Source organism: Dermacentor albipictus, unplaced genomic scaffold (assembly GCF_038994185.2).
Source record: "Dermacentor albipictus isolate Rhodes 1998 colony unplaced genomic scaffold, USDA_Dalb.pri_finalv2 scaffold_16, whole genome shotgun sequence".
Lineage (NCBI taxonomy): Eukaryota > Metazoa > Arthropoda > Arachnida > Ixodida > Ixodidae > Dermacentor > Dermacentor albipictus.
Window position 1 is genome coordinate 164417 of NW_027225570.1, and position 12347 is coordinate 176763.

The window sequence follows — 12347 nt, forward strand, 5'->3', positions numbered from 1 at the left end:
TTGAATTTGAATTTGAATTTGAATACTGAGTGACCGTAGAAACAGGTGAGCATTCAGCAGGGTTCGGCCGGTACGGGAGAACCGTATCAATGGTGCTGGAGGAATGGCGACAGAAAAGCAAGAAGAATGATGAGAATCCAGTGCACTGATCGAAGCGCATTGATCAAAGCCACCACTGCTGTCTTTTTGATTATCTCGTCACCTTGAACAGGCGCTCTCGAATGTCGATCCACTGGCAGCCGTATAGCCACCACCGCAGCAACGCTAGGCCTCGCAACTTCGAGGTTCGTTACCAAGCTTCTTGCTGTTCAGTGCCTTATTTCTTACTGAAACAATTTGCTGCTGTTAGCAATGACGCTGAGTCCACCTAAAAAATCCTCGCGAAAGGCTTCGAAGCTCGGAAAGCACGACGCATTGCATAATGCCAGTTCTCAAAAGTTGGCTTCCCCTCAGAACAGCAATCTTATGTGGTGAAGCATACGTGTACTATTGCAGTGAAGCATAGCAAGTGTGGGAAGGGTCAATTGTTACGTGACACAGTATGTATTCCTTAATTATACAAGCATATCCTGTAACATTACGTTAACCGAGATGACTAATAACTGTGCTGGCAGGCCTTCAGAACGGACTTTTCCACGCGACGACCATTTTCTTTTTGCCGTGGCGGGCTGCTGTGAGATTTGGTGGCAAGTACATCCTCTCTTGTTTGCTAATTGTGGATAGAAATGAATAGTGGCTATAACAAACTAATGGTTATAATGAAGTAATTATGACCCCCTTCTTCAACTTCGTTATAACGAGGTTTTACTGTATTTTCACAATCCTACCTTTTTCATTCTTTTCTACCTCATACATCGACAGAGTGGAATTGCCTTTTGCTCGACGTACATTAATACCAGATTACGACTCATTTCGTTTATTTCGTAGATCTTGACATTGATCCTTGACCTTTTTTTTTTAGTTTTTGCAAACAGTTATCAGGTTTTAGTGTGTTGGGTTCTATATATATGTTGCTCCGCTTCTGGTTGTTGTTTGAGCTACAGTGTAGCATTGTTCCTTATCACTGTTTATTCTCTTTATTAATGGCTTAGTTTAACAAGCATTCGGCTCTTTATTTTTCTCTTGTGGTTGGCTTTTTGTACAGTCGACTCTCATTACAACGGACCCTGATAATCTGACAAAAAACTTCTGCTTTATCCAAAGTTCGTAATATCCGAAACACCTCGCTTCGGAAACTTTCGTCGCAATGTCTAACAACTTTATTGCGAAGAGTGAGTGATGAACGTCCAAAGTAAAAATCAAACAAAAAAGTTGCAGTTTCGCCTTAAAGGTGAACCATCGAGTGCGATAGCAAATTAAGCAAACACAGCAGCAGGAGCGAGCGAATTAACCTTTGTGCTGTCTCTCAAAACGTCGAAAGCGTAGTGCATACGAAGCGAGCGGCACTGGGTGCATTTTGTCCACGTTGCAGATGACTTTGAAGATAAGACCCACGCAGGTGCGGACTGGCACCAGCACCGTAAGCAGCAGCCGCCAGCACAGAACAACCCTCTCTCTCGCCTCCTCTTCCCCCCCAAAGAAGATGGTGTGTTTCTGCCCCACCTTTCTCCGTCGCGCAATATTAAGCTGCGATTGTTGGCTGACCCTCGCAAGTCAGTTGTCAGCCCATGTCAACATGACAAAAGTACATTTTATGTGCCCGATTTTGAAAAAAATTTCTGCTAATTTTGTCCGCTGTAGCCGATAGTCCGTTGTAGCACAGTCTGTTAAAAGCAAACTTCGTTGCATTAATAGGTAGAACAAACTAAGGCTCATATAGTGTCCGTTATTTCCGAAAGTCTGTTGTACGCGGGTCCATTGTAACGAGCATAGATCCCTGTACTATAGCATTTTTTTTCATTCAATTTCATCGTGCTTGTTAATTTTCTATATGTTGTGTAGCACTCTCCTCTGTAATGCGTATGCGCTTGAGGGTAATAACATGAAATGAAATGATGACACACCAGCTCATCACGTACATTCTTTGTGCACGTGGCAGTTTAACTCTGAAGCATGGCACATGGCTGTGCATGCACTCAGCCACAATGACAGCAGCTATGCGCAGCCATGGCTGTGCTTGAAACGGAAACGCATGCCAACCTGCCCCCCCTCTTCTCATGCATGCCTGGTCGTTTTGTCGCTTGCTGCCCGCCCCCTCTTTCCCCTTGCTTGTGCAGGGGGACAGCACTCATCAAGCCACCACCCTTCTCATCTCGCCCTTGCATGTTGTCACTCGCACCTAAAGCACATAGTGAGCATGAAGTGCGACAAGATCTTATTTCTCTCTGACTTCACATGGAACATGATGTTGCCCCATTTAAGTAGTTGCTCTTGTCGCATGGCAAGCAATTTGAGAGGTGCATTCATAAGCAGCCACTTGTAATTCAACCATCTCCGTTTCATTTTAAAAAATTATAGTAACCAGTCAAGTGTAACCTAAATAAAAGTCGATCTGTCGTTGCAACCACTAACCACTCGCTGTGATATTGCCCTCCTATTATTATTTCATAGATTCATTCACACAGATGACCTAACCTTATCAAACCTCAAAAAAGTGTCCTGGACGTCACAAAGACTGAACAATCAGTGCAGCTACACTCGAATTCATGGCAACACACACACTTTTAATTTTTCGGCTTTGCCCCGTGCGGTCCGTTTATGGAACGCTCTACCAGATCGCATCGCTTGTTAATTTAAACACAGCGCATTTCGCAATCTTCTAATTGATCAGTATGCCGTTTCAACCATCTAACACGTCTTGTCGTGTTTTAATTTCTTTCCTGCATTTTTCTACATGTTAATAAAAGGATTTCAGTGATACTAATTCTTTTACTACTGTATACATGCAAAAACTTTTATATTGTTATTATGCTATTATGTTATTGTGTTTACCATTCACTGTTATTGATCAACATGTGTGTTTGCTTACGTCGTATTATTTTTCCATGTTGCATGCATATTCCTTTCATTATACTGATGTTTCTTTTTCCTGATTCCATACTATTATGTTACTGTATTTCCCCCGTTATACAATGCCTCCTCGAAGGCCTGTGAGGTACATGTAAATAAATAAATAGAACTAAATAAATAAATATACGACCACAGAAGTTTGCGTTTATTGTCGTCTTGGGATTCCTTTGCAGCGGCAGTGGAATCTCGTTATATTTGAATTGTGTATAAGCACAATTCGTTATATGTTGAGGTTCTAAATACATGATGTTCTACAGACAAGAATACTTGATTACACTGAGAATTTTGCTATATCGAAGTTCATTATATCAAAGTTAAACTGTATTGTTAAAAACTGGTATCTTTACTGGTGGGTTTAACTGTACCATTGTTTCTAAAATGGGATGTTAGCCGGGCCCACCCTGATCCACCATAGAAAGCGGGTTACATAATAAACTGTAGAGGGTATTACTCAAGAAATTAAAGGGTTTTAAGAAAATTCCAGGGCTTCCAAGGGCCTTGAAAACATACTTTTAATTCTCAAGGGTTTCAAGGACCTGTAGGCTCCCTGGTGTTGACAGAACAGACTACAAAGCACGACTTGTACCTTTTTGTGTGTTAGGGTGTTTTTATGGATGTTAGGCTGTTGAAGCCATCTCACAATACCACGAAAGTGCTCACCGCATGGAGTCGACGCGGTATGGCTGTGCCAGCTGCACCACAATGGCACCGTTGCCCAACTGGTGGCAGGTGTAGCCAGAGTCCCAGTCGTACTTTGAGGTGTCGCCATTGATAAGCGCGTTGCGGCTGCGGCTCACCCCTTCCACCACATACGCTGAGCGTGCCACGGTGGCCACGTTTTCATGGGGCACCACCACGCCCTCCTCCAGGTTGGGGAAGGGCTCCTCCTCCTCGCCAGTTTCCAAGGCAACGTGTTTGCATTCCAGGGACACAGCATGGAAGACTCGGTTGACCGTGTTGTGTGTGCCCTGCATTGCATTTACAACAGTGTCAAAACTTGGTGCCATGCTAGTTTCTTAAGTGGACACTAGAGAGAAACAGTGACTCAGCTCAAATTGCTAAAGTATTCTTTCACAACTCTATTTTAATTTTTTTCAGGGTAACATGCCACAATATGTTGATTACTAGGAGAAAAAATTAAAGTTCAACATCTATACCTAAAAGCCAAGCATGAAAATAAGATGTGAAAAAGGACAAAACTAGACAGGTGCTCACTTCTCCCATCTCAATCTTGTGCCCAGCTTTTGCTATATAGACATGCACCAGCCAGCCTTGCCATCCTCTGTTTCATACTAACTCAGCGTTCGACATACTAAACCTTATGCCAAGGCTTCAGCACTGGTACGTGAGTACTATGTCAGTGATCTTAAAGTGCCTTTTTTTTTCTTTATATTTGCGCCACTGCGGCTCTAAGAGTTACTGAAACTTGCCGAGTTCAGTCTAGTGCCTTTAGGATACAATGTACCTGCCATGGTTGCTTAGTGGCTATGGTGCTGGGCTGCTAAGCACGATGTTCCTATCCACGGCGGCCATATTTCAATGGGGGCGAAATGTGTACTTAGACTTAGGTGTACGTTAAAAAACCCTAGGTGGTCCAAATTATTCTGGAGTCTCCCGTTATGGCGTGCCTCATAATCAGATCATGGTTCTGACACCTAAGGCCCTATAGAACCCCAACAATACAAAACAATGTAGTCTATCTTTACCAAATGACAGGGGTGCAACAGCTGAAGTAAAATTTAGAAACATTTTTGGATCAGGAAAATCTAAATTTGGAGCAGGTTGCGGAGAAAAATAGCTCCATTTTAATGGAGCACCAATTATTAAATTTGGAGCGGTCTAGTAATGTGGAAGCCCACTTTTAGAACAGAAAACAAAAAGGTGTAAATATTTACAGCAGCAGCAGTATGTAAGCCTGCAGTATTAATAAATAAAGAATGTGACATAGCTACAAGCTATAAAACCACCGAGGTTGTTTTTTCTTTTTTTTTTTTAAAGCTCCGTGCATAAAACTGACTTGGTGGAACCTTGCTTTAGCTTCAGTGACCAAGGTCCCGCAAACCGGTGCCCACTAAACCCTACAAAAACCCACACGGTAGATTTCAATTTGTTCCAACCTGCTGAGCAGGTTGATCAAATTGCTTAGAATATTCATAGGATCAAGCAATTCAACACAGACCAAAGAAAAGGCTGGTATAAAAAATGCAAACAAATATATTTGTACTTCAAAGTGACTTAGCCATGAGTGGCATTTCACTGGACTAGGCTAGATGACTAGCCCCAACTTATTTGTACAACAAACTGCTCTTGCACATGGGTAGCAGCTGACTAGACCATGACTAGAAACCTTAAAAACCAAGCTGCTCTTGCACACGACTATAGGTTAACCAACAGCTTATACATGGCTAAATATCAATGCTTTGCCTTTTTGATCATTTGCTTTTCGTGTTCCTTGAGTTTTTTAAGTGCCTGCTCAAGGTTTGCACTTACTGCCGTTAGAAGCATGTGGTCACTTTCTAATTTATTCATGTCTTTTTGCTTGATGCCAGTGTTGATCATACACTCAGCACTAGAGAGCAATGCCTTGCTGGCCGCCACTTGGTCCTCCAATGTTTTCTTTTGTGCTTTGAGACTGGGCTGTTCGAAGGCAGCATATTCTGTTACTTTTTGCTTGCTTGTGCTTTCTTCAGCACTCATCCTCTGTACATAGTTTGCTCGTGGCTGCTTCACACTCCTCAAAAGGTCAAGGCTGAGAGTTACTTTAGTGGCACCACTGTCATACCACTGAAGGAAACCTTCAACACTGCGCATTCCATTGATGCTGGCAATGCTCAGAGAGCTCCATCCATCTATGAGGTGCTTGTGTTCACTGAAACCTCGTTTTAGTTCGGCACTGCCATGGGGTAGAGAAAGAAGTGCTTTTATGCACTTAGAAAGCTGGGGATATCTCTGTTCACCTGTTGTTGTCTTCAGGCGAAATATGCTTGCCCAGTAGTCATCCACCCTTCCTTCCAAATGTAGAGCACTGTTATCATTATCACACTTCAGCATGAGCCCTTCATTAACAACAGACGACACCTTATCACCTAAAACCTGAGGCAGCTGTCCTTAATATAGTGCAAGGACCGCACCTTCTGCTCAGCATCACACTGTAAGGCAAGAAACCTTGCATGCATGATCACTTTGTTTGTCAGAAGGAGCTTCTGAAGGAGTGCTTTAGAACAAGTGAGGTAGAATGCTCGAGCTCCGAGGCAGAACATTTTTTTCTCAGAGGGGTCCCAACTTCCATTGCTTTCTCTGTGTCCAAGCCAATTTCCGGCTGCACCTTCCAGAGGGTTCCATCGTCCAGGTTGAGTTTGGTCAAGTCTTTTGCACTCCTGTTGCAAAACACCTCACCTCATAAAACGTGTCCTAAGACTCGTCGTACCAATCCCAGAATCTCATCATGAAGGACACGTATGAGTGGCTCTTTCCTTTGGAAGAAGTTCTGGAACCCAGTAAAGAGCTCTGCAGCATTTCTCAGGAGAAGCACTTTTGCATAAAGGGCCTCGCTGCAAAAAGCTGCAGCAAGTCTGTTGTGCTGGGTCTGGGCATCTGGTCGCTGCCTAACAGTGCTCTTTTCCAAAAAAAAAAAAAGAGACTGCAAGACAGTAAACTGTTCCTCCACGCAGGCTAGAAGGTCCTGTCAAGTCAACCAGTGGTTAGGGACATTTCGGAGAGAGACATTAGGTGCTATACCCAAGATTTCGTGGTGTTCTTTGAGGCCCTCAGCACGCACAGGATGCTCAAAATAATAATAAACATCCCTCACAAGTTTCTCAACATCAGAACAAAATTAGTCCAAACCCTTTGGAAATGCATTATACACATTGTGCAGAGTGCATTCCCCTACATCGACTAGTTTTGGGTTCATCTTCCGTTTCAGCTTCGACCTCACACTCATTCGGGCCATTGCTAAAAAAAAAAACAAAGTAACGTTTGTCTTGGCAGCTCTGTCAGGGCATCCTCTATGCACTCTACAAAAATACCTCCAGTGGCATGGCCAAGGTTAAAAGAGTTCAAGTGTACAACAACAACCCGTTGAATGCTTTCAGAGAAATATCTGACCAGCAAATCCAGTTGCTGCACACACTGCTCAGGCTTTGGAGTTTCGTCAATCATTACAGAAAAAAACAACACTCGGACGACAGAACTCTGTTAGGAGCTTTTACATGAAGCAAGGCCCCAGGCCATTCGAGATGACATAAAAAAGCTTTGCTTCAGCTTCAGACTTCACAGACTTAATCTTGCAATCCAGTCGTTTCAGTAAAAAAAATAAAAAAAAACAATGACCCCTTAATTCGTGCAAGTCTACACTGCCGAGTCAACTAAGGGAGTGAAAAGGATGACACCGTCGATTTTGCAAGCATATATATGCATTCCTTTGGCTCGCAAGGCGTCAGCGTTCGCAGCCCCTGTCAAATGGCCAACGTTTCTATCGAACACATTGGTGGCTGTGACGTTTTTTTGAACGAAGTTTCTACTTTAAATGGACTCACCTTTGCTCATGTTGAATGCCCATGCACAGTAGCATTGCAACACACATGGAAAAGCAGCTCCAGTCAAAATAAAAATCCAACCAGTCTCTCAGCATCTACACCACACATGCGCGCATGACCTGCCTGCACGTGGCTATAGTCAACTATATTCTGGTTCACAATACATGTGGCCTTTAGCCATTTTTTCCGCGACTGGATTGGGTTGGCTACAGACATCCGATACATTGACAAAACTGATGGTTGCCAACATAGCTCTTGTATATCGCTACAAGTTTGACTAAGAAACTTTGCGGAAAGTCGGCGCATTTTGGCACAGCGTGGTGCTATTTTGACAAATTTGACACTTTTGGTGCAGCTGTTGCAACCTTGAATTGAATGTTACTGAAACCTTAGCAAATGCAGTGAAATCTATAGCATCACCATCAGCTGTGTTGTTTCTTGCACATTTTCTGGCTCAAGGAGCAACTTCTTACCGTAAGAGTGTTTTTTTTTTTTTTGGTATTGTATAGAAGACTAATTTACTAATACAACTCAACTTGCTTTTCTCATTAATGTCCTTTTACAGGGCACTGCAACAACACGAGAATACCATGTTGGAATGGTGGACTTGGCCAAAAACAGAACAATAGCTGTGCAGATGAAGTTTTCAAAACAAACAACGGTTTACATATATGATAGGAGGTCCTGTGATTCAAGAACCGTCGGCAAAACCTTCTGTCAGAGCAAAAAAGGAAAATAAATAACAGGGCACTGTAATGATAAAATGTTTGCAAACACTTCAATATAAATCAAAATAGCAAAGGGTACAGTAAAATCTCTTTAATTTTACCCTTGTTAATTCGGAAAATCGAGACTCATTCTGTTGTCCCGCCATGCGTGTGCATTATTTAACAGCATCAAACTCTCGTTAATTTGGATGTATTGTTGCCCATCAATTAATTCAGACAACCTGCGGAGTGTGGCAAGCCGCCAATGCGCAACCCAAAAGAGCAAAAGCTGTGCCAGGTTCCAAACGAAATGAAGCAGTGGAGACTGCATCGCCATAGCCATCAGCAGAAACTGCCCGGGAACAAATAAACACTTCATGCCTATTTGTGAATTTATAGTTTTTATGCTTGCGTTTAGCGCCACGCCTGACACCTCGAAGCACATGCGCCTCCAGGACTGCGCAGTCCCCATCCATGATAGCATCGAAAGAGAGCACAGTTGAGGCAACAGTATATTGACATGCGTACTTGTATATCTCTATTAGACGACCATGTTTAACTGCCTAACAAATGTTATTGCACAACGCAGGACACTCCTGCATGTATCGAAAGTTTTTTGAAAGTTATCAATGATTGTATCCGTTGTCTGTTTTTACAGAACCTTGTGTTATCCGATTTCATCGCGTGATGCGAATGGTGTAGAACTTTGTGGAAGACATGCGGGTGCAGCAATTAGTCTGGAACATTCGACGACTGATGTAAAAAGCCTATGCGTGACCCACTGATCAGATTTTGACGATCGCAGACTGTGTTCGACGATCGAGAAAACTCTGGACATGTGCACTCGGCAGTATAACCGACAAGTGCTCACGCCGCAGTGCACCATCCAAGGACTGGGTTCCGATGACCTTCAAGAGACCATCAGGGCCATTGTGCGTGAAGAACTGCGCAAGGTCTTGCCTTCATCGCAACCTCAAGTGGCCTCGACCGCCAGCATCATGAAAGAAGAGGTTCAGCAATCGCTTGGGGTTGCTGAAGTGCAACTACAATTATCGCTGCCCCAGCCGGAAACGATGACCTACGCCGCCGTGGCACGCTGTCAAGGTCCCCCTCCGCGACTGCGCCAGGGCCCTGTAACACTGCAATTCCGCCGTCCACCGCCGCCACTGCCAGCACACCAGCCCGTCACTCCGCGCAGCATTCCAAGGAAGACTGACGTTTGGTGCGCACCCCACCATCGTCCTCTTTGCTATCACTGCGGAGAAGCCAAGCACATCTACCGTCGATGCCCATACCGGGAAATGGTACTCCGAGGGTTCGCCGTTAACGTGCCGCGACCACAGCTTGGCGAATGACCTCGCGATATCGCCGACTACCTCGCCACTACTCAGTGGAGCTCTTGACGACCATCCCGTTCGCCATCGCCAGGCCGCTACCTGTTGCCGCAGTGCCGTCCATACACTGGCCCAGCCCGAGGCCGCTCTGCAAGCCCATATCCAGAAAACTAAGAGCAGCAACCGATGGATGTGTGGTTGCTGTTCGTCGAACTGACGAAGAGACTATCTCGACGACATAACAATGACATGCCGCCGTTCCGACGAAGTCTGGAAGCAAAGAATATGCCGATGAAAGACAACCTGATGACACCATCTGCCAGCCGCAGGTCAACGCAACGCTGCCGTGATCCTACGCCAAGACCTAACTGTAATGCGAGACAAAGAACCACTGACCTCGACATGCTTCTCGACAGCCACACATTCACCGCCTTAGTGGACACAGGAGCAGATTACTCCGTCATGAGTAGACACATCGTCGCCCAGTTGAAGAAAGTTAAGACTGCATGGGAAGGACCTTAAATTTGGACCGCTGGAGGACACCTCATTACGCCGATTGAAATATGCATGGCAAGAATTACCGTTCATGACCGGACTTACCCTGCCACCTTCGTTATCCTCCAATAATGTCCACGAGACGTCATTCTCGGCAAGGACTTCCAAAACAAACATGGCGCAATCATCGATCTGAAGTCGAAATCGATAACGCTGTCGAAAGATTGAGTGATACCGCCGGAGAGCTCTTGTAGTCGCCATGGCCTTGAGTGTGCTCGAAGATTAAGCGAGCATCCCGCCGCGCTCCAGCATTATTATTTCCGTCGGCACCAAAACACCAGTTGACGTAGAAGGCGTCATATGGAGGATGACCAACGTCTACTACTCGACCGTGAAATTTGTGTCACAAGAGCGATCACTTGACTGCACGAAGTAAAAACAAAAGTGTTGCTGACAAACTATATATCAAAATGTTTATTAAAAAAATAGTGTAGGTGTAGAAAGCAAGTGGGTGGAGCCCCTAGTCCAGGACTCCAGTGGTTTGAGTGGTCCGCTGTGCCTTGTCGAGGAGTGCCAGTTGCATCTCTTGATCGTTGCTGGCGAGCCAAGTCTCCCGCTACTCCCTTCTGGAAAGTTTGCTGGCTATTTTCTATGTATTAATTTTGGGTGGCCTGTTCTGGCAATTTCACGTAACGTGGGCGAGAGTTGGCGGGTGCTGTGCAGCATGGGGTGAATGTCATGTTTCAAATAAAGGTTTGGATATGTGTGCGTCTGTATTCGGCGCCAGTCATAAGAGTCCCACTTGGATAGGTCAGGGTGTGGTGGAGTATGTTCGTTGCTCGCACCGAAAGTGCTCAAGGATGTCTCGTGGTAAGAAGTGGTTTTCCTCAGAGTGGTCGGCCACTCGTTTGACAAAAGCATAAGCTACACCATCCGCTCTCTTGTTGCCCTCAAGTCCTGTGTGACCCAGGCACCAGATGTTCACGTAGTTCTGCGTTAGGTTGGACTCTAATAGGGGAGAGGTGCTGTGTGGTAGTCTCCCGGTGAGGAAGAGTCTACATGCGACTTGGGAATCTGTAAAAGCTATCGACGATTGTCCCACAGCGTCCTTAGTTTTAACAGCCCGCGCGATGGCCGAAGCTTCTGTGGTATTCACAGATGCAACTCGAGCCGTGGCGTAAGTCACAAACCCTTGATCTGCGGCCGCTCCTACTACTGCGAGGGCGTACTTGTAAGTACCGCATCGAGCGACATCTCTGCAGACCTATCCGGATTTCCACCGAATTGCTGCATTAACTTGCGAGCTTGACCACTTCTACGACCCCGGCGGTAATTTGGACTCATGTTCTTGAGGATTGGGGCTACTATGATCCTTTCACGAAGGACTTTAGACAGAGATTCTAGTTTGTCTCCTGCATACTGTGGACGAATAGGGTAACCTACATGGCAGAGTAATTTCTTGCCAGAGGAGATTAAGCTAAGCCTCTTCCATTAAGATATGAGCACTGTTGCCCGTAGCTCCTCGTAGTTATTGTGAATCCCGAGGGCCACCAGGCGTTCAGTGGAGGTTCCCTGTGGTAGGCCGAGAGCCGCTTTGTACGATGTTCTGATCAACGCACCTGGGGCCTTTAGTTCTGTTTTCATGGGGTCCTGTAAAGAGAGGTTATATGTGAGATGACTTAGCACAAAAGCCTGAACGAGCCGGATCGTCTCTGTTTCCTTGAAACCTCCTGGGTGATAGGTTACTCTACCAATCATACAGGAGATCTTTTTCACGGTAGTCCCAAGAGTTTTAATGGTGTGGTCTACTCGTTTGTTGCTTTGCAGCCCCAGTCTGAGGACTCGCATACGTGAGCTCGTGAGTTTGATGGCTTCGACCTTGATTCCTGATGAATTCTGATTTATCAGGAGTGCAGCTCATTCAGCTGCTGCGAGTGAAGGTTTCAACAGCGGTTGCTGCTGCGTGCAGGATTTGTTGTTTTTGTCCTAAAGAGCTGCTGGTGGCCAATAAGGTAATATCGTCTGCATATAACTCGTACCCTAGCCCGGGCTTGACATTGAGTTTTTGGCTAAGCGTCTCATGCCGATATCGAAAAGAAGGGGGGAGAGTATCACCCCTTGTGGTGTACCTTTATTGGGCATGGGAAAAAGGTCTGAGTGCATAGTGCGGATGCCTACTGTCATTATGCGAGAGGTCAGGAAAGAGTGGGCGTAGTCGTAGATTCGTTGTCCACAACCGATCTCCTTCAGCTCAGATAAGATGA

General features: G+C 45.2%; 1 protein-coding gene across 2 annotated transcripts in view; it reads right to left on the reverse strand.

Annotated features, from left to right (window-relative positions):
• BTBD9 (BTB (POZ) domain containing 9) overlaps window positions 1–12347 on the reverse strand; it is a 205307-nt gene that overhangs the window by 54828 nt on the left and 138132 nt on the right. For both annotated transcript variants that reach the window (XM_065428937.1, XM_065428938.1), the window contains exon 9: window positions 3670–3977. In XM_065428937.1, coding sequence (XP_065285009.1) covers window positions 3670–3977 — 308 coding nt within the window. The remainder of the gene's footprint in view (window positions 1–3669; window positions 3978–12347) is intronic.